The sequence below is a fragment of the Ictidomys tridecemlineatus genome, chromosome X (assembly GCF_052094955.1).
Source record: "Ictidomys tridecemlineatus isolate mIctTri1 chromosome X, mIctTri1.hap1, whole genome shotgun sequence".
Classification (NCBI taxonomy): Eukaryota; Metazoa; Chordata; class Mammalia; order Rodentia; family Sciuridae; genus Ictidomys; species Ictidomys tridecemlineatus.
This window is the reverse complement of record NC_135493.1, coordinates 57644818-57667659: the sequence shown is the minus strand read 5'-3', so window position 1 is coordinate 57667659 and position 22842 is coordinate 57644818. Positions and strand designations below refer to the sequence as shown.

At 38.6% G+C, this 22842-nt stretch overlaps 1 protein-coding gene across 11 annotated transcripts in view; it reads left to right on the top strand.

Moving 5' to 3' along the window:
- Window positions 1-22842, top strand: part of Trmt2b (tRNA methyltransferase 2B) — an 82601-nt gene that overhangs the window by 3118 nt on the left and 56641 nt on the right. For 6 of the 11 annotated variants that reach the window (XR_013431765.1, XR_013431764.1, XM_078034483.1 and 3 more), the window contains 8 exons: window positions 176-1179; window positions 1583-1618; window positions 1735-1973; window positions 2995-3049; window positions 5458-5592; window positions 6378-6477; window positions 7425-7495; window positions 22411-22557. Coding sequence is in view for 9 of the 11 variants with exons in the window: in XM_078034483.1 (XP_077890609.1) it covers window positions 1753-1973; window positions 2995-3049; window positions 5458-5592; window positions 6378-6477; window positions 7425-7495; window positions 22411-22557 (729 nt within the window). In the remaining 2 variants the exon portion in view is untranslated. The remainder of the gene's footprint in view (window positions 1-175; window positions 1180-1582; window positions 1619-1734; window positions 1974-2994; window positions 3050-5457; window positions 5593-6377; window positions 6478-7424; window positions 7496-22410; window positions 22558-22842) is intronic. The other 5 variants (XM_078034477.1, XM_078034480.1, XM_078034478.1 and 2 more) reach the window with 5 other exon arrangements.

Below are 22842 nucleotides of genomic sequence, written 5' to 3'. Positions count from 1 at the left end.
TTTAATCTTCTGCTTTTTTTTTACTTTATTTTTGAAATGCTAAGGATGGAACCCAGGGCCTCATTCATGCTGGGCAAGCACTGTACCGCTGAGTTACACCTCCAGGAGTACTTTTATTATCTTTCTTTAACAACCACCATATGAGATAGGTATTGTTATTATCTCTGTTTTACAGGTGAAAAAAGGGAAGGTCAGAGGGAATGCTTACCATGCCACCTATCTAGTAAATATTGGAGTCAGAAAGCCCAGGCCAGGTCTGTACTCCAGATGTCTGAAAGCCTTGATATGTTCCTATTGCCCACCATTTCCCATTGCTCTTTCTCTTCTTTTTTACTTTTTTTCCCCCACCCCTTAGATTTAATAAGATGTGTCAATCCTACATCAAAGGCACCTCTGTATCCTCCATGGCTTCACACGCTCCTGGTTCTCCTTCTGAGTCACCAGTGTCTCTTTTTGCTCTCTAAATATTATATTTACCCCAGGTTTTGTCATTGGCCTTTTGTTCTTTACTCAAAACTTTCATTTTATCTTACAGCTCGTACTTATAAACATTTGATCTAATCCCTGGTTCTGACTTCTCTCTTGGCTTGTATTCTTTCTCTACTTACTTGCTATTTCCATTTGGATATTTTCCTATCACTTCAAACTCAACATAAACTTGGTTTTTATTGGCTTCCTTATTTCATCTTATTTCTCTACAGAAAGCCTCTATCAACTCACTGTTGCCTTCACAATAAAGTCTGTATTTTATGCAGGCATTGAAGTTCTTTCAAATCTCACTTTGACTTGACTTTTCAGCCTCATTGCTTCTGTTCCTTGAAATGAATTACCATTTCAGCCAGACAAGTTTACCTACTGTCCTTCAAACATATAGTTTACTTCCCCACCATCCTTTAAGACATGCATTGCCTTCCTTCCTGCTCTGTGTAGCTTTTCCTGAGAACTCACCAGGAACCAAGCATTTTGTGTTATTTTCTAATGCCTTTCCTGTGTTGGCATTATTATTATTTTTTTTTTTCTACAAGGGATTGAACCCAGGGGCGCTTAACCACCGAGCCACATCCACAGCCTTTTAAAAAATATTTTTGAGACAAGGTCTCACTAAGTTGCTTAGAGCCTTGCTAAGGCTGGCTTTGAGCTCAAGATCATCCTGCCTCACCTGAGTTGCTGGGATTACAGGTATGTGCCACTGCTCCCAGCTCCTGTGTTGGCATTTGATCTCCTCAATTAGATTGTAACCTTTCTAACTCCTCAAGTATCTTAACAGGTTACCTTGCACATAGTAAGTACTTAATACTACTAATTAGTTGATTGGCTGTTGGTTGAGAGGGCAGAATAGAGAAAAGGAGAGACTACAGAAATGTATCGAGAGTTGAACTCTTCCCTGCGTAACAAAGACTATATTTTCTTCATCTCTTTATTTGGGCTTAAGACCTTACCTTTTATGTGCTAAATCAGTTGTGTTCAAGAGGCTTACTTTACTGAATGTTTACTTTGTGCCAACACTGACTGCTGGGTGCTGGAGAGTTCCATAAGAATGGAGGAGGATTTGCATGTTGTAATTTATTTATATTTTTTGCAGTACTGAGGATTAAACCTAGGGCCTTGTATATGCTAGGTAAGTGATCTACTACTCAGCTACATCCCCAGAGGGGTTTTTGTGCCTCTGTTTCCCAATTTCTATATTTCTGCCTTTTGTGCAGATGAATTGCAGTGTGTGTCTTTGGTTGGCAGGCATTAAGAGGAGTCCTAATGTACAGTCTGAGATGCTTCCTCTCCAGAGTGGGTCTCTTCTCCAAACCAGGACTGCTTCCCTGGTATGCCAGAAAACCATCAGATTGGTCACAGCCCTTTTGGGGCACAGCATGTAAAGGAAATTTCAGCCATGGGATATCCAAGAAGTGTCCAAGAGGTCAAAAAAGTTGTGAGAAACCAACTTATCTTGGACCACTTGATGGTTCCTGGCAGGAAAGGTAAGACACAGTTCAATATCCTTTTTCTAGCAAGTCTCAATCTGTGGGTCTTTACTGAAATTCTGTATTCCTAATATAACTAATGTGGCATCGCAATGATTCACGAGAACATCTGAAGGAAATTGCCTGAAATGTTTTGAGATCACAGAAAATGTTTTTGTCTTTGAGAGTTGTCAAAAAGAAGATATTGAACTTGGAACTTGTGTCTAAAAAGGGTCCATGGTGGTTATGCTGAAAACCAGGGACCCAGAATGGTATTAGATGGATTAGAAATGAATAGTCCCATTGCAGCCATGCAAACATAAATATACCTCATTTTATGCAATAAATGTATTTTAAAATTAAATTATATTTTAAAAGCATCAGGGAGGTAAGCTATTTAAAGGAACCCAATAGTGAAGCTTTTTGTAATATGATTAATTACCACCTGATAAATCTGGATTTTTCTTATATTAGGTTTGCCCATCTGTTCTTTGTTAAGTAGGCAGCACCAAAATGGGCTTTTCTCCCAGACTCCATCTCCCTTGAGGCATGAGAGTTGCTTTTTTTTTTTTTTTTTTTTGGTGCTGGGGATTGAACCCAGGGCCTTGTGCATACAAGGCAAGTACTCTACTGACTGAGCTATATCCCCAGCCCTGGGTTGCATGTTGTAATTTATTTATATTTTATGCAGTACTGAGGATTGAACCTAGTTTGTGTTCTAGGTAAGTGATCTACCACTCAGCTATATCTTTAGAGGGGTTTTTGTGCCTCTGTTTCCCAATTTCTGTATGTCTGCCTTTTGAACTTATCATTATTTTTTTAAATATCTTTATTTTACATTTATGTGGTGGTGAGGAACCCAGTGCCTCATACATGCTAGGCGAGCACTGTACCACTGAGCCATAATCCCAGCCCTGAGCTTATTATTCTTAATGATAAGTAAAACACCAGAGAAAGGGGTGGCAGGAAGTACTTAGGCATAGTAGGTGCTCAGTGCATATTTCGAAATTAACAAAGTGCATGGATTGTTTTATTCAAGGCTGGCTGATGTTGTGACACCACTCTGGAGGCTGAGCTATGAAGAACAACTCAAGGTAGGTGCCCAGCTTAAATCTTAACCCCTTCTCCTCAGCAACGGAATGGTATTAGATTAATGGGAAGCCTGACTAGACAGTCTCAAAAGGTCCTTAAACACACTATGCTAATAACTCCACAATTTGAACTTTAGGCCAGTTATATGTTCTAAACCCTCAAACCACTGATGAAAATGCTGATTTATTACTTGCTTGTTTTTGTCTTATAGCTCTGTATATGTGAGGAGCAGTACTTTTGCTGTTTCATATAACTGCACTTTTCAACAGGGTAGCCATTAGCCACATGTGGTTGTTTAAATACAGTCAATTCTGCCATAATGCTTGTTTTGAAAACAGAAATTTGTTTTAGTAGATTGACATATTAGGGAGCAGTTTAAGCATAATGCAGATTTCATGTTTGCTTAGGAATAATTGTGTCTGTGAGAAATGCTTGGTGAAAGAAATCTGCACCCAGGTGAACCAGGATATGTAAGAACACATAAAATATTTCAGATGTGCATGTATACATCTATTGGCTACCTTAGTTGCCTGTGTGTTATGAGCCACACCCTTTTGCCTCTGTTAGAATGTTCCATTTGACTCACTTTTACCACTTCACTGGGCTACTCTGAGCTGTAGCCCACTTTTACAAGCAAACCTCAGGTCTTTGGGTAAAGTGTATTTCTTTTTTTTTTCTTTTGTGGTGCTGGGGATTGAACCCAGGGCCTTGTGCATGCAAGGCAAGCACTCTACCAACTGAGCTATAACCCCAGCCCAGTAAAGTATTTAAAAAAAATTTTTTTTTAGACAGCATGCCTTTATTTTGTTTATTATTATTTTTTTGTGTGTGGTTCTGAGGACTGAACCCAGTGCCTCACATGTGCTAGACAAGCTCTCTGCCACTGAGCTATAGCCCTAGCCTGGATAAAGTATAGTCTAAATATTATTTTATTTTTTTTAAGTTGTAGATGGACACAATACCTTTATTTTATTTATTTATTTTTATGTGGTGCTGAGGATCGAACCCAGTGCCTAACACATGTGAGGCAAGTGCCCTACCACTGAGCCACAACCCCAGCTCCTAAAGTCTAGTCTTATCAGAGTATTGTGTTTCTTAATCATTTGATGTACGTTAAATGATGCCACTTTTTTTTTTGGGTTCCTTTTCTAGGAGTGTTTTTCTGATAAAGTTTTGGAAGGTTGTATGCCTAACCTTATTTCTACTATGAGCCCTGTAATTTTTTTTTTGACATAGCACAGCATGGTATAGAAACAGTGTCACATTATAGCAGAACTGACTCTCTAAGTTAATCAGAATAAGACTAGAAATTCACTTTAGCTCCACCAGCCACATTTTGTTTTTCTTTTATGTCAGGGATTAAACCCATGGGTGCTCAACCACTGAGCCACATCCCCAGCCCTTTTTTTTTTTTTTTTTTTGGTACTGGGGATTGAACTTGGGGATACTCAACCACTGAGCCACATCCCCCATCCCTATTTTTGTATTTTATTAGAGACAGGATCTCGCTGAGTTGCTAAGTGCCTTGCCATTGCTGAGGCTGGCTTTGAACTTGATCCTCCTAATTTAGTCTCCCAAGCCACTGGGATTACAGGCATGCACCACTGCGCCCAGCTCCCAGCCTTTTTTTTTAATTTATATTTTTTGGTTGTAGATGGATAACTACACTTATTTGTCTTTATGTGGTGCCGAGGATCGAACCCAGGGCCTCACTCATGCTAGGTGAGTGCTCTACCACTGAGCCACAACCTCTTTCCCTCCCAGCCCTTTTTTATATTTTATTTAGAGATAGTGTCTCACTGAGTTGCTTGGAGCCTTGTTAAGTTGCTGAGGTTGGCTTTGAACTCATGATCCTCCTGGCTCAGCCTCCCAAACTGCTGGGATTATAGGCGTGTGCCACTGCATCCAACTACCAGCCACATTTCAAATTCTCAATTGCTGCATGTGACTAGTGGCTACTATATATGTGGAACATAGTACAAATAGACCATTTTCATTATAGAAAGTTCTACTGGACAGCAGTGACATATACCTTGAGTGTTCAATCTGAAAGGTCAAATAGAAGGGTGAGTTTACACAGAGCTCACTCTTTTTTTTTTTTCCCAGAGCTCACTCTTGACCTTTTTCCAATACCTTATTAGGTCTCTTGCTGTTCATATTTTTGGGTTCTATATTTGCAGAGGCTACAACCCACAAATCTGTGGGGTACCCTTCTTTTCCTGTTTTTCATTATATATGATTTGGTTGCTGATGGACTTTTTTGTTTATATGTGATGCTGAGAATTGAACCCAGTGCCTGATTCGTGTCAGGCAAGTGCTCTTCCACTGAGCCACAACCCCAGCCTTTGTTTTTCATTTTTTGAGGGGAAACTACAAAAAGCTTTGTTTCATTGCTTATATTCTTTTACAGGTGAAATTTGAAGCTCAGAAGAAAATTTTACAAAGGCTAGAGTCTTCCCTACAAATGCTCAATAGAGTCAATGGTACAATCACTGCACCCAAATCTGAGGGGCTCTGTTGTCTTCTCCATCCTGTTATACCCTCTGTAAGCTTCCACACCACTATTCCTTACCTACTCAGTCTTGTTAATGGCCAATGATTTCAGCTAATATGTACTGAGCACTTTCTGGGGACCAGGCCCTATTCTAGTTGATCATTATGCATCATTGTCTCGTTTTACCGTTTACAATAATGCTGAGGGGTAGGTACTCTCGTTTTATAGAAGAAAACATTAAGGCTGAAGAGAAATGAATTTTCCAAGGATACTATATGTAGACAATGCCAGATCTGAGATTCTCACTAAGATCTTTCTGATATAGAGCCCCCCCTCCCTTATCATCCACTACACTATTATCTCCTTAGAGAGATTCCAGGCTTTAGAAAACTCCTCAATGAGACCTCAGAGAGGCATAATTTCGTGAATGGCAGGAGTTGGCAAATTATGGCCCTCAGGCCAAATCTGTTCAGTGCCTGATTTTGTAAATAGATTTATAGGAACACAGCCAAACTTACCTTTTGATGTATTTCCTGTGGCTGCTTTTATGCTACCAAGTCAGAGTTCAGAAGTTGTGACATGAGCCATACAGCCTGCAAAGTCTCAAATATTTACTCTGGCCCTTGACAGAACAAGTTTGTTGCCTTCTGCTTTAAGGCAAGATTGGAACTCCTATAATTGAGTGTCTGAATCATCTTGGCCACAGTCTTCCACGTATGCCATACCTTCCAAGCAAGCATCATTTGTTTTCATTGAGAGAACATTTCTGCATTCCCTTTATTTTACTCCTTGAATTTGTTTGACCTCTTGTCCCCATGTCCTTCTGCCCACTCCAGCCTATCATCAATGGTTACCGAAATAAGTCCACCTTCTCTGTGAACCAAGGCCCAGATGGGAATCCAAAGACTGTGGGGTACTACGTGGGAACTTGGAGAGGTCAGTTGAAGGTTTAAGGAAGGACATGGAGAACAGTGTCAGTAGGAGTAGGAAATATAGTGAATTAAAGAAGGTTGAAATGGAAGTCTGATACAGAACATGATCACATGGTTGATTTGGGATACTTTCTGATGGGTAGTCATTGTAGCATAGTGATAGAAATCATAAGCCTTGTCCTTTCTTCTAAAAGCAATTTACCCGATACCTAGAAAACACTCAGCAAATCTTACTATTATTGCTGCTGCTGTCTCATTGTTGTTCTTGTTATTGTTTATGCTGTTTTCCATACTGGGAGCAAGAGTCCTCATTAGAGTCTCTTTTCCTGTTTTATACCCCTAAAGCTCTGAAAACTAAAGCTTTCTGTAGTAAATCTGCCTTAAAAGAATTGGAAGGGAGAAGTGAGTACTGGTGAGGGAAATCATGGTAGCATTATGCTTAATTCTAGTATCCATTCCCAGATTCCATTCTTGAGCTTTATTTGCCCATTTTCAATAAACCCACTTGAAACATCATCACTTTTACCCTGTTTAATACCTGTATGCCTTAAAATACAGTTCATTAGGGCAAGCATTTGGCTCCTCCCCACCCCATGTGTTGAATTAAATGTGTATATATGACATCAGTGTTCTATTCAGTAATAGAAAAACAAAACCCATTACATTTTATTTCCCTCTTAAAATCTGAACAGAAAACAGATGTTGTCATATGGTGCATTTGAGGTACAGGAGAAAATATTGAGGACTAGCTCTATTATGAATTAGCTGCTTAATGGCTAAACCAGGAAACAATTAGGTTTTCTCTGAAAAATGGCTACATGCTTAAATTAATCACTCTACTTTTTGATATTTACATGTGCCTCTTTGAAGGAGGGAATTTGTGTTGCCAGACACTTTATTTTAAATCATCTTTTAGGAAGAAAACTGTAAATTCTTTTTTTTTTTCCATAGATGGGAACATCGTCTGTGTACAGCCTAACCATCTGAAAAACATCCCTCAGAAACACAATCAAGTGGCTCAGGTAAAAAGTAACAAGGGCTGGTTGAAGATGACCTGGGGCATTGTAGTCTATAATAGCAGTGTCCCTGACATTTTAATATTATAGCTGCACTAGTGCTGGAGGGGAGGAGGGGCTCTGTACTAAAAGCAGACCTTTTAAATTGGAGAAAACATTGTCAGTGTTTCATTTTAGTGAGGGTAGAGAGGAGACAGAACTGCATTTATTATTGGAAATTTCAGGCATACAAGGACTTTAATAGCTGGAAAGTATTAAGAAAGAGGTACTGATGAGGTCACTAGAGCAAGTGTCAGGTGTCTGAAATACTTGGAAGGCTAGCATTTTTAGCAGAAAAAATAGAGAATTAATTTGGTACAGGCCTGTAATCCAAGCTACTCAGGAGGCTGAGGCAGGAGGAACACAGGTTCAAGGCCAGCCTCAGCAACTTTGTGAGGCCCTGTCTCAAAATAAAGACTGGAGATTTAGTGGTAGGGCATATGCAAGGCCCAGAGTTCAATTCCTGATACTGTGTGTGGGGGGGAATTTTTTTTTGACAAACATCATGAGAGACATAGGAGTGGTGATAGGTATCTATGTTATGAGGTTGACCTCTGGGATATTTTTATATCCTGTGTCATGGACCCATTATTTATTGAGTGCCTACTGTGGGTCAGGAACTATGGTAGATGCTGGGGCTACAGTGGTGACTCAGCATGTTAATAGACATAGTGCTTGTTCTCATGGAACTTTAAAGGTCAAAGCCTTATTAGTAGGGGCTGAACAACATTCCTAATTGACTGTCTTATACCCTATTAATTCTGACCAGCACCCATTCTTCTAATAATTTTTATTTCTGAGAGTTAGGTGTTGCCTTCTGATAAAAAACACATCTTGATCTCCAGACCTCCAGACTTGACCTGCTGGGACCCAGCTCTAGGATCCTAGATGTTAGTATATAGGATCATGCTTCAGAAATTTTCCTCTATAGCCCTCATCAGCTGCTTCTCCCTTCCTTATCAGTGATTCTAAACTTTTTCCTTGAATTTCTTACCACATCATCTTTGCCCTTTCTTTTGGCAGATGACCATGCTTGGTTTTTAACTGGAAAACTAAAACTATTAGATGAGAACTTCCTTAGTTGCTTCTCCTATCTACAAATTTCACTGAAATCTTACCTCTCCTCCTCTCTTGTCACAGTGAAAGAGGTGGTTAGTACTCCCCCTGGCCAAAACTTATCCTTCCCCTCTTTGGACTTGTCTCCCACCTCCCAGGATTCTTGCTCCTTTATTAATATGCAACCCCCACTTTAAAAAATAAATAAATAAATAAACCTTTCCTTCAACATATTTCAGTTCATGAGAGTATTAAATATCACCCATCTTCAAGAAAGTTTGGTGTTTCTTACTTCTGCCCCCAATAGAAATTGATCTTGCCAAAGTCATCGGTGACCTCCATTTTGCCAAATCCAATAGAAACTTTGTCTTTAGCTTACTCAGAATTTTCTCTTCCTTAACACCACTTCATATTCTTATTTTCCTCCTGAAACAGTGCTTTCTCTTTGATTCTGTGATACCATTTTCTGATTTTCTTATTTCATCACTTCCTAGTCTTCCTTAAGGGATATTTTTCTCGTCCCCTTTTTCACTATAAATGTTGGTATCTCCCAGGACTCTATCTTTGGTTCTTTTCTTTCTGGTTATATTCATGGGAGATTATACCCAACCCTAACTGATGATGGAAATGACGACTTATAAATTGACAGCTCCTAAAAACTTGTATTTGCCTTCTAGCGCCCTCTTGAGCTTTGGAATGTGCATTTCCAAAAGGCTACCGAACGTACTTGCTTGACTGTCTTGCAGAACTGAAATAAATTTTGCACTAGATCAGGGTTTCTCAACCTCTGTACTGTTAGCATTTTAAATTGGGTTATTTTTTGTTATGTGGTGGGCTGTTATGTCTATTGTAGGATGTTTAGCAGTATCCCTGGTTTCTCCCCACTAGTTGGGTGACAATCAAAACATGTCTCCAAATACTACTAGATGTCCCCTGGGGAATGCAGAGCCCACTGTTGGGGGCCACTGCCATGAACTGAATTTACCTTACCAAATGTTGTGTTTCTCACCTTAGTTAGTGGTACTACCGTGTGCTAGAAACATGTCATCAAAGATTCTATCTTAGATAGATCTTCCTCTTGAGCTATATCTAATCAATTTCCATGTCCTTGTTAGTTTATTTTCTAGAAATATTTTAATTTTACTCACTTCACCATTATTTCACTTTATACCAGATTACCATCTTATTTCTCTCACCTGGCCTACTGCACGAACCTAGAAACTAGCCTCACTGATTTTAGCCCCTTCTCAGTGTATAATCCCTACAGTAGCCAGAATTATTCTTGAAAGGCACAAAACGCCATGCTATTTTTCTTGAAAATTCTGCAGTAGTTGCCCAATAACTTATGGAATAAAATATAAATTAGTTTTACTTAAAGATCATCATTAAGTTTCTAGCCTCATGTTTTGCCACATCCTCTCATGCTTTCCTCCATCCATTTATTCTGAACTGGTGTTCTTCTGCTATGCTGTAACATTCCTGCCTAAGTGTCCTGTTGAGAATGCCTTCATTTTACTTTGCCTGGCTCCCACTTATTATTTATTTATTTTTGGTACTGGGGATCAAACATAGGACCTTGCATATGTTAGATAAATACTCTACCACTGAGCTATATATACTTAGTCCTTTTTATTGTTTGAGACAGGAGCTAGCTAGCTAAGTTGCCCAGGCTGGCCTCCAAGTTGCCATCCTTGTGCTTCATTCTCCCTAATAGCTGGAATGATAGGCATATACCACCATATCTAGCTGGTTCTATTTATTCTGTAAGATTAATTTCAGGCATTGGAGCCTGTAGAAAACCATATCTGACTCCTCAGACTGATTAAGGGTCTCCTTCTCTTGTACTCTGAATCTCCACTGTGGATCTCCTGTTGTAGCACTCAGTATACTATATTTCCTCATTTGTGAGTGCTTCCTACAATACACTTTGGAGGTAGCAGCTCGATTGTATCCAACTTTGTATTCTAGCACATAACATATTTATACAGATGGTGGATACTCATCAAATATTTACTTGATTCTAGCTCTTACAGCTTCTTTTGGGCAAATTTCTAACCTCTACATCTATCTAGATGAATTCTTCCTCCCTACAGAATTTCTTCTGGACCTAAAATTCAATCCATTAAGGAATCAAATGCTGGCCATATGCTGATTGTAAAGTATCTTATATATATAGCACTGGGATATGTACATATAAGATATTTTTTAATGTTCTAAGATTTTTAAATATTTATACCCATTACTGATGCTGACATTTCATTCCTTTAAGATAAGAATAATCTTTGTCTACTCCTCCATCTCTATTTTAGGTTTAAATTTCTGTTTATGTGGTACTGGAGATCAAACCCAGAGCTTGTACATATTAGGCAAGGTCTCTATCAGTGAGCTATATCCCCAGCCTTAAATATCTACTTTTGAGTGAAAATGTGAAATTTATGGGACCTGGTAGCCAGAGCATCAAGGTCAAAGAAGAATCTTTAATAATATTTTCTTTTTAATATTTTTTAGTTGTTGATAGACCTTTATTTTATTTTTTTATACGTGGTGCTGAGAATAGAACCCAGTGCCTCACACATGTCAGGCAAGTGTGCTACCGCTGAGCCCCAGCCCTAATATTATTTATTTTTTTACCAAAGAAATATAACTAGGCTCCCCGCACATGACCAGCTCGCACTGCTATTTTAAGCTCTCTGGGCCAGCTGTAGCAGGTAGTCACAGTGGGATGGCGGCCCAGGTAGGAGGTAGAAAAAGCTAACTCACTAAGGAGTGCTGACCTGGGGAGCTCCTAGTGTGCTTGCCTAGCATGTGTGAGGCCCTGGGTTCGATCCTCAGCACCACATAAAAATAAATAAAGATATTGTGTCCATCTACAACTATAAAAAAAGAAAAATTAAAACAACAACAACAATAACAAAATCCCCATCTTCCAGGTCCTGACAACATGAGACAGAACAGAAGTGCAGTCTGAAGAGAGGAGTTTAAAAAAAAAAGTATATAGCATTAAATTGGACACTGTGGCCCATGCCTGTAATCCCATATACTCAGGCTGCTAAAGCAGGAGGATTGCAAGTTCAAGGCCAGCCTCAGCTACTCAGCAAGACCCTCAACAGCTTAGGCCATGTCTCAAAAAATAAAAAGAGCTGGGGATCAAATCCCTAGTACCCTAAACAAAACAAAACAAAACAAAAACTGGGTGCAATGGCACACATATATAATCCCAGTGATTTAAGAGGCTGAGATAGGATTGCAAGTTTAAGGCCAGCCTCAGCAATTTAGGGAGGTCCTAAACAACTTAGCAAGACCCTGTCTCAAAAATAAAGGGTTGGAGATATAGCTCAATGGTAATGTGCCCCTGAGTTAAATCACCAGTACAAACAAAACAAAACAAAACAAAACAAAACAAAACAAAAAAAACAGCATTAAAAGGTTAGCAAGGAGATAGAAGTCCTCTATTTCTACCTCTCCTTATTCTTGAGTCTTTTTTCCCAGAATCAGCAACTTTTTTTTAGTTCTTTCTGCTGGTGTTCCATACTTCTAAAGATTACATTATGGGCTGGGGATGTGGCTCAAGCGGTAGCGCGCTCGCCTGCCATGCATGCGACCCGGGTTCGATCCTCAGCACCGCATACCAACAAAGATGTTGTGTCCGCCGAGAACTAAAAAATAAATATTAAAAACTCTCTCTCTCTCTCTCTCTCTCTCCTCTGTCACTCTCTCTTAAAAAAAAAAAAAAAAAAAAAAAAAAAAGATTACATTACCCTATTATATACACATTAATTCTAACCTATAACATTTACATATAGTATATTGATTTCTGGTTATGGCATAAAGAAATTTGTTACTCTTATTTTTGTCTCCCCTCCCAAACTATACTCCTCAATATCTTTTGTCCCTCAGTTCTGGGGTTTAAACCCAGGGACTTGCTACTCTGATCCAAATCCACAGAAGTCTGCCCCACCCTTGTTTTTTTTTTTTTCTTTTGGAGCCAGTCTTGGCAAGTTGTGAACTTGTGGTCATCCTTCCTTACCTTCCCAAACAACTGGAATTATGGGTGTATTCCATTGTACCCAGCCTTTGAATATATTTATAGCACATTTTTTGTTTAATAATTTATATTACTGTGACCATGTAGATATTTACTGCTGAGTGAAAGTAGATGTACTAAGATTTAGTTTCCTTTATTATATAAGTTTTTAATTTTATGTCATGAAAAATTACAAATACATAAAAGTAGAGAATGGTGTAAGAAACTTCATGTACCCATTCCCAGCTTTAGTAACCATCAACATATAGCCTATCATTTTATCTATACTCTCACCTACTTTCTATCTATCCCCTTTGAATTGGTTTGAAGCAAATTTCAGACATATCATATAGAATATTCATATTTTAGTGTGAGAACTAAAAAGACTTCTTTTTAAAACATAACCTTATACTGTTACCACACCTAAATATTAGCATTTTTCCCATATTGTCAAATATAAATGTTTAGATTTGATGACCATTGATCTCATAACAGTTTTGACTTTTATAGTGATTTGTTCAAATTAGGATTCAAAGTACACTTGTCCCTTGGTATCCACGTGGGTTTTGGGTTCCAGGTCCCTTACAGATATCAGCATCCATAAATGCGCAAGTCCCTTATATAAGATGACAGAATGCCAGCTGTGGTGGTGCATGCCTGTAATCCCAGTGCCTTGGGAGGCTGAGGCAGTAGGATTGAGAGTTCAAAGCCAGCCTCAGCTAAAGCAAGGCACTAAGCAACTCAGTGAGACCCTGACTGTAAATAAAATACAAAATGGGGCTTGGGATGTGACTCAGTGGTCAAGTGCCCAGGAGTTCAATCCCTGGTACATGCCCCCCCCCAAAAAAAAGATTGCATAGATCCATCATTCCCTATAATTTAAATCATTTTAAAATTAAAAATTTAAAATACCTGATACAATGTAAAGGCCATGTAAAGAGTAAATAGCAATTTTAAATAGCATTTTTTAAAAAATATTTTTAGTTGTATTTGAAAAAAATACCTTTATTATCTTTATTTTATGTGATGCTGATGATAGAACCCAGCACATGCTAGGCAAGTGCTCTGGCACAGAGCCACAAACCCTGCCAAGTTGTATTGTTTAGTGAGTAGTGACAAAAAAACATTTGGTACATTTTCTGTGCAGATATGATTTTTTTTTACAAATATTTTCAATCTGGGTGGTTGGCTGTCTGAATGCACAGATCTTGCAGATTTGGAGAGTTGCCTGTATATACATAGCATTTCTTTTCTTTTTCTATACTGGGATTGAACCCAGGGGTACTCAGCCACTGAGCCACATCCCCAGCCTTTTTTAATTTTTTATTGTCAGACTGTGCCACACTAGGTTGCTGAGATGGGCCTCCAACTTGCGATTCTCTTGCCTTAACCTCCCAAGTTGCTGGGTGTACAGGTATGCATCACCATACCTGACTCGGATTTGATTTTTGACAATAATATTTTCATACAAATAGGTCTAATGGATCTCTCTTGGTGATGCAGAGATGGATTCAGCTGCTGCCACTTGCACTCATTAACAAGTTCCCCATCAGTTTTTTACCCAATGGTTTTAGGAGTCATTGATCATTGCCTATATCCATTATATCTTGAATGGTTGTATGTAATATGGGGATAATTTTAAGTCTGTTGTGCCCTTTTCATTTATTCTAAAAATAACTTATTCATTATTTGGTTACACTATACTTGTAAAAGAAGAACAGAGCAAATGCACGATTCTTTCACATTCCTGAAAAGGTGAGGTCAGCTTAAATTTGTTTATTTTGGTATCATTATGAACTCATGGATTAATTTTTTTTTTTTTTGGTACTGGGCATTGAACCCAGGGGCACTTTAACAACTGTGCTACATCCCTAGACCTTTTTATTTTTTATTTTGAGATAGAGTCTCACTAAGTTGCTGACACTGCCCTTGAATTTGTGATCTTCCTGCCTCAGCTTCCTGAGGTGCTAGGATTATAGTCATGTGCTCCCACAGCCAGCCAAACTCGTGAATTCTTAACATTTGATGTTTCTGTCCACTGTAGATACTGGGTTGATTTTATGTTCAAATAATTCCATTTTGGGCTAGTTAAAACTTCTTTAAGTTGCCTCAGAGCCCTAGGTGTCTGTGATAACTTCTGATATGATAAGTTATTCCATTTTCTGCCTGAGACTTGGAATCAGCTATTTCTTTAAGGAGTCCTTGTTTCTTTGAGTGGTAAACAGTATTTAGAGGCCATGGTATGGGTGCCAGGTTGGTCATATTTCAAGACCTTTCTAGTGGACAGAATGATGTAGTATATATTTTTTTCCTGTCACAGTACTGGGGATTGAACTCAGGACTTCCTGGCCACTGAGCCACATCCTTAGCCCTATTTTGTATTTTATTTAGAGACGGGGTCTCACTGAGTTGCTTAGTGCTTTTGCTGTCTTAGCCTCCCCAACTACTGTGATAACAGGTGTGTGCTATTGCACCTGGCTATGAGGTAGTATTTTTTTAAAAAGAAAATTTATTATGTGTCCATAGTGATATATCCAAATCAAATTTAGAATTACTTAAATCTTAAATATTTGATTTTATATTTTCATATAATTTTAGCTCCGGCAGCATTAACATAATTACTCATTTGATCTATCCTAGTATGTATATAATTTCAGAACAACAGTAACAATACAGTTACTGTTTTTTTAAAAATAATTCAGGATGGGGCTGGGGATGTGGCTCAAGTGGTAGGCTTGCCTAGCACTGAGTTCGATTCTTCGACCACATAAAAATAAAATAAAGATATTGTGTCCACCTAAAACTCAAAAATAAATATTAAAAAAACAATTCAGGATTTCTTTTCAGTTCCTTTTGTCAAATAATTGTGGCACTTATTTTTTTTTGTCTTTCCATAGAGTCAGGATTTATTAAATGATGATAAATTCACAAGCTATCCTACTTTTAGCAATCACAATTCATCGGATACTCATGGGTCACTGGGCAATCACAAATTCTTTTATTCCACCTGAAAATAATTCTCATCTTTGTTGTTATGCCACCAACCTGATGCTGGATACACATTTTTCCCCCATCTTTCAGATTTTAGGAATTATCTTTATATTTATTTTTGGTTCTGAGCCACATCCTTAGCCCTTTTTTGTATTTTATTTAGAGACAGGGTCTTGCTGGGTTGTTGAGGCTGGCTTTGAATTCATGATCCTCCTGCCTCAGCCTTCTGAGCTGCTTGGATTACATGTGTGCATCACTGCACCTGGCAGGAATTGATTTTTAAGAATTTTTCATCTTGGGGTTGAGGCTGTGGCTCAGCGGTAGAGCACTTGCCTAACACGGGTGAATCACTGGGATTGATCCTTAGCACCATATATAAATAAATGGAATAAAAGGTTAAAATAAAATTTCATCTTGATTTAATATTTTTTTTTGTATTGGGGATTGAATTCAGGGGCTCTTAATCATTGAGGCACATCCCTGGCTCTTTATATCTTTATATATATGTGTATATATGTGTATATATATATATTGAAGATTGAACCTAAGGATGCTCAACAACTTGAATCACATCCCCAGCCTTATTTATTTATTTATTTTGGTGATGCTGGGGATTGAACCCAGGGCTTTGTGCATATGAGGCAAGCATTCTACCAACTGAGCCATATTCCTAGCCCTTTTTAATTTTTATTTTGAGACAGGGTCTCATTACATTTTTTAGGACCTTGCTGAGTTGCTGGGGCTGGCTTTTGAACTGGTGATCCTTCTACCTCAGCTTGCTTAGCCACTGGGATTACAGGTGTGCACCGCCGTGCTCAGCTAAATAGGATTTTTTAAAAATTTATTTATTCTAATTAGGTATATATGATAGTAAATAAGATTTTTAACTTAATTTTATTTTGTTGGTGCTGGGAATTGAATTGAGGGCCTTGTGCATGCTAGACAAGTGCTGAGCCACACCCCCCCAGCCCTTGTCCTCCTTGTTTCTATCTCTTGACATTTGAATTATGGGGCTACCAGTCTCCTGAGAATCAGCTCTAAATCTCCTATGTGACTATTGCAGTTACATGTAGAAAGAGGACAAAGGGTCTTGCCCTTAATAATGCAGACGTACACTGATTATTCCTGCTTCTATCTCTGTATCACCCACTATGTCTGCCTGGTATTACCAGGTTCAGAGCAGTTGAAGGTTCATTTTCTCCTGTGGAAATAATCTCTAGTTCTCTGATAGAGGAAAATGGAAGCTCTTGATAGGATGAGAATGTTATCCAGTTTTGTATCCAGATTATTAACTAATCTCTCATTTAGCCATGCACCTTACCCCATCTCTTCCTCCTCTGCTATATTGCATCTTCAAATGTGAGCCTTTCTTGGGTCATTTGGGGCTGATAAACCTACATCTTGTCATGTCCTTCCCGGTTGTACTCCATATGTAACTTCCTTCACCTTTCTAAGTCACTGTCACTCTGATCTGCTTTCCATTTTCTTAGACTTTATTGACATTTCTGTTGTCTTTTGTCCCATTATCTTTGTTCTTTCTTTCATTTATTCATTCAGTAAGCACTGTTGTGTCCTTACAAGTGCTAGGCACTATTCTAAACATGTAGGATAAGTAATGACAAAAATATTTCTTCCTTTGTGGGACTTAAATTCTAGTTGAGGAAAGAGATTTTAAAAAATAAACATAACAGCTGGGTATGGTGGAGTATGCCTGTAATCCCATGGGCTCAGGAGGCTGAGGCAGGAGGATTGCAAGTTCAAAGCCAGCCTCAGCAATTTAGCAAGGTGCTAAGCAACTCACTGAGACCCCGTCTCTAAATAAAATACAAAATAGGGCTGGGGATGTGGCTCAGTGGTTAAGTGCCTCTTGGTTCAATCCCTGGTACCACAAAAAAACAAAACAACAATAAAAAAATAAGTAAATTTTATAGTGTATTGGAAGGAGGCGGTAAGTGCCAGGGGAAAATAGCAGAGTAAAGAAGAGAATAAGTTCTGGGGTTTGGGAGAAGTGTGGGATATAATTTTAAATAGGATTAAGTTAGACTACAGTGAAAAAGTACTATTTTTGTGTGTGTGATAATGGGGATCAAACCCAGGGCCTAACACATGCTAAGCAGCATGCTAAGCAAGCATTCTACCATTGAGCTACATCCCTATCCCTAAGAAAATGGTGTTTAAATAAAACAGTGATTCTCAACTGAGGGCATTTTTGCCTCCTAGGAGATATTTGGCAGTATCTGAAGCCATTTTTGGTTGATATCACTGGAGAATGGTTGAGTCCTGCTATTAGTATCTGGTGGGTAGAGATCAGGGATACCATTAAGTGCCTGTACAATGCATGAGGAAGCCTCCTATAGCAAAGAATAATTATCTTCCCCAAATGTCAGTATTGCTAAAGTTGAGAAATCCAGGAATAAAAATTTAAAGAAAATGAGCATATTAGCCATGCAGAAGTCTGATTGAAGAGCATTCTATGCAAAAAGAACAGTTGTTGCAAAGGATCTAAGATGGGACTGTAACTTGCTTGGCTTCCTGGAGAACCTGAAAGTAGGCTCAGGAATGTTGGAAAGAACAAACTTATAGTAGGAGATAAGGTGAGAGTTGGCAGAGGCCAGATCATGCAGTGTCTCAGGGGTCATTGGAGGAACTTTAGCTTCTCTGAATGAAATGAGGACCAATTAGAGGGTTTTTTGTTTGTTTTTTGGTACTGGGGATTGAAGCCAGGGGCACTTAACCACTGAGTTACATCCCCAGGCCCTTTTTTATGTTTTATTTAGAGATATGGTCTCACTGAGTTGCTTAGGGCTGGCTGTGAACTTGTGATCCTCCTGCCTCAGCCTCCTGAGCCACTGGATTATAGGCATGCACCAGCGCACCTGGCTGTTTCTTATTTTGAAACAAGTTCTCGATAAGTTGCTTAGTCCTTCACTAAGTTGCTGAGGCTTCCTGTGTAATCCCGACCTGCTGGGATTACAGTTGTGTGCCACTGTCACAGGGCCCCATTTGGAGATTTGTTTTTTGTACCGGGGATTGAACACAGGGATGCTTAACCACTGAGTCACATTCTTGGACTGTTTTTGTATTTTATTTAGAGACAGGGTCTCACTAAGTTGTTTAGGTCCTTGCTAAGCTGTTAAGTCTAACTTTGAACTTGTGATACTCCTGCTTTAGTCTCCTGAGCCTCTGGGATTACAGGCATGCACCACTGTGCCCAGCTTCCCATTAGAGATTTTTTTTTGGAGGGGGTGCAGGGGATTGAACTTGAGGGCACTCAGCCACTGAGCCATATCCCCAGCCCTTTCTTGTATTTTATTTAGAGACAGGGTCTCACTGAGTTGCTTAGGGCCTCACTAAGTTGCTGAGGCTGGCTTTAAACTCGCCATCCTCCTGTCTCAGCTTCCTGAGCCTCTGGGATTACAGGAGTATTCTACTGTGCCTGGCCCCATTGGAGTTTTTTCTTTTTTTTTTTAAGAATTTTTTTAGTTGTTGTTTACACCTTTACTTTATTTATTTATATGCAGTGCTAAGAATCGAACCCAGAGCCTCATACATGTTGGGCAAGTGTGCTTCCACTGAGCCCCAACCCCAGCCTCTGAAGTTTTTTGGTGAGGGTGAATGTTATGTATGATCAGATTTTTAACAACTGTCACTCAGGTTGTGATGTTCAAAATGGATTATTCGAGCGGGAATATTCAAGCAGGAAGATCAGTTAGGAGGCTGTAGCAGTATTCTAGGTGAGAGGATATAGGCCAGCAGTAGAAGCAGAGGTAGTTCAGTTTTGGACATGTTGCATTTAAGATGCCTATTAGACATCTGAGTGGCTGTTAAGTCGATGGTTGGATATATAGTCCTGCATCACTTAATAGCAGGAGTATGTGTTGAGCAATGCATTGATAGGTTATTTTGTTGTTTGAACATCATAGATTGTACTTACAAAAACCTTCATGGTATAGCTTACTACACACCTTGGCTATATGGCATAGCTATATGGTATAGTCTATTGTTCTTGGGGCCATGATGAACAAAATAAGAGTAAATCAAACATGAGAGAAAATAACGCAATCAAGAGACATCATGAACATGAAATATGTGAGGCTGCTGCTAGTGTAGTTTGTTTTACAGTAAATTATGTACTATACATAATTGTAAGTGACATACTTTTATATGACTGGTGGTGTAGTAGGTTTGTTTATACCAGCATCTCCACGAATGTGAGTAATGCATTGTTATGACAGTGCAGTGGTGACTTCTATGTATCACTAGGTGACAAGAATTTTTTGGCTGTATTATAATCTTATAAGACCACCATTGTTGGTAGAAATGTCATTATGTGGTACACGACTGTATTAATCTAGGATTCCAGGGAGAGAAATCTAGAAGTTTTTTATTATGTAGATATTACTTAAAAATAGAAAACTGGGAAGAGATCAAGGGAGTGAAAATAAATAGAAAAAAGGAGAGGATCAGGGACTGAGCCCTAGGCATTCCCATTTTAAGACAAGGAGAAGAGGAAAGGCTAATAAAATAGTCTAAGAAGGAGCAGCCAATGAGGAAATAAGAAACTGGAGAGTGTGGTGTCCTGATTGCCAAGTAAAGTGGACAGAAGAATGACTCATCCAGCTGTACTCAGTGCTGTTGATAAATATTTAAAGGATTAAGAATTGGCCATTGGGCCTGGGGTTGTGGCTCAGTAGTAGAGTACTTGCCTAGTACATGTGAAGCGCTGGGTTCAAATTTTCAGCACCACATAGAAGAAGTTAGTCCAATGGCCAATTCTTTTTATTTTTTTCCCTTCATGACTTAAGATGTCCTTGGTTACTTTAATGTGAGCTGTTCTGGTGGAGTAATGAGACCCTGATTCAATCAGGCAAGGAGAAGAATGAGAGGCAGTGAATATTGTGCTTGTTGAGTTTTGCTATGAAGCGGAACAGAAATGGAGCAATAACTAGTGGGGAATATGGAGTCTAGAAGTTTTCTTTTTTCCTTAAAGTGGGAGGATAAAAGCATGCTTATATATTGTATTAATAAGGCAGGAATGTGAGGATTGCAGGAGAAAGAGAAGGAAGCATTGTTGGAACAATAAGCTAAAATAAATTTAGGCCTTTTCTTATTCCTTTACTTCATTTTAGTAGTGTTTGCAGGAGGCATGTTCTGTTATTTTAACCTTTTAACCAGAAAGCCCATTTGGTCTTTTTTTTAAAATTATATATTTTGTTTAGTTGTAAGTGGACACAATGCCTTTAGTTATTTATTTTTATGTGGCCCTGAGGATCGAACCCAGTGCCTCACCTGTGCTAGGCAAGCACTCTACCACTTAGCCACAACCCCAGGTCCCCATTTGGTCTTAATACTTGGGCATTCCCATAGAATAGGAGTGTGTCTCTATTTTACAATGAAGAAACAAAAGTTTTAGTCATATAGTAAAGAAGCTGGTTTTCTTACCTGTTATCTTCCAGGTCAAGCTCAGGTTTTCAATTAACCATCCTTTCAGGACTTATGTGACATTTAGATTTTGCTTCCAAAAAGCATTGTTTCCGATGCAGCCAGTGAACAACTGTTGGACCAGGCCTTCTTTAAATCATCAACCTCAAAATTTGAAGAATATGTCCAGTGTAGATTAGTATCTATTACATTTATATGAAATTATAGGAAAGGTCATTAAGTGCATCTTTAAATGATTTGAACCTCTCAGGTATTCCTTTTTTTTAACATTTATTTTTTAGTTGTAGTTGGACACAATACCTTTATTTTATTATTTTTATGTGATGCTGAGGATCAAACTCAGGGCCTCGCATGTGCTAGGCGAGTGCTCTATTGCTGAGCCACAGCCCCAGCCTGCACTATTTTTTGGTATAACTTCCCCGTTCCCTTTATAATATGGAGTTCATTTGAAAATATAGTAAGCTTTCATGCATTATGAAAATAAAAGGACTTAATCAGATGGTGTGTATTGTAGGAAATGGCTTTTGTTTGAAAAGTTTGGTTTTAAGGATTATTGAGATCACAGCAACTAAATCAGAATTACATTTGACTTATATTTACTAGGAGGAAATGGAGGATCTGATTCATCTATAGTGTATTTGGTACCTGGTTATATGATGTTGAAATGATAGACTTATATCAGGAAGTTGTAAGTAAGAATGAATCATAGCTTAGACATCAGGAATTGCTGTTAGGAGGAATTCACGGAAATGGGAACTTATTATATTCCATGTTATATATAGAATGGACTGAGATGCTATGTCTGAATACCTTTCCTGTTTATTCAGTCATACATTCTTTCAAAGATATTTATTGGGCATATATTATGTGCCAGACTGAGGCAAGCCCTTGTGTAGCTCACAGTTTCAGATATAATGGATTGTGTCTTCTATAAGGTCAAAGGGCAGGGTTCATGTTTTTTTATACTACTGTTTTATTCTGCTAGGGCTGCCATAGTGAAATACCACAAAGTTGATGACTTCAGTAACAAATTATTTCCTCACTATCTAGAGGCTACAAGTCTGAGGTCATAGTCCTTAATAGTTTTGGTTTCTTCTGAGGAAAGTGGCCATTTTTTTGTGTCCAAATTTCCTTTTATTGGGATACCAGTTAGATTGGATTAAGGCTTTCTTAGAGGCCTCATCTTGAATTAATCACATCCTTAAAGGCCCGTATTTAAATATAGTCACATTCTGAGGTATTGAGGGGTGAAGGTTTTAACATGTGAATTCTTGGGGAGCACAATATAGCTTCAAAAAATCACTTCTCAGAATAATCAGCTGTGGAACTTGACAGTTTTACCCATGTAATGATACTGTTTTCTTCTTAGTACTATGAAGTATTCCTTCGACAGTCTCCAATGGAACCCTGTCTTCTGTTTCATGAAGGTGGATACTGGCGTGAGCTCATAGTTCGTACCAATAATCAAGGACATACAATGGCTATCATCATTTTCCATCCCCAGGAATTAAGTCAGGTGAGCCTCACAGGAAAAAGGACAATTTCTGTAGTAACACTGTTACTATGAATGCTTCAGTTGGTTTTTGGAAGTTTTGGGGCTGATAGTAGAAATCACACATCCACAAAATATTTCTGAGAGGGTTTGGGAATTAGGAGAAATTGGAAAGGGTACATACTGCTGGCAATCTATAAAGTTGCAGAGACTGGCTAGGTTGCCAAATTTGTTATCATGCAGTAACTTCTAAGTATTTTCATAAGAACTTGGCTCATAATAGTAGGTACACTAAGCCAAGAAGACAAT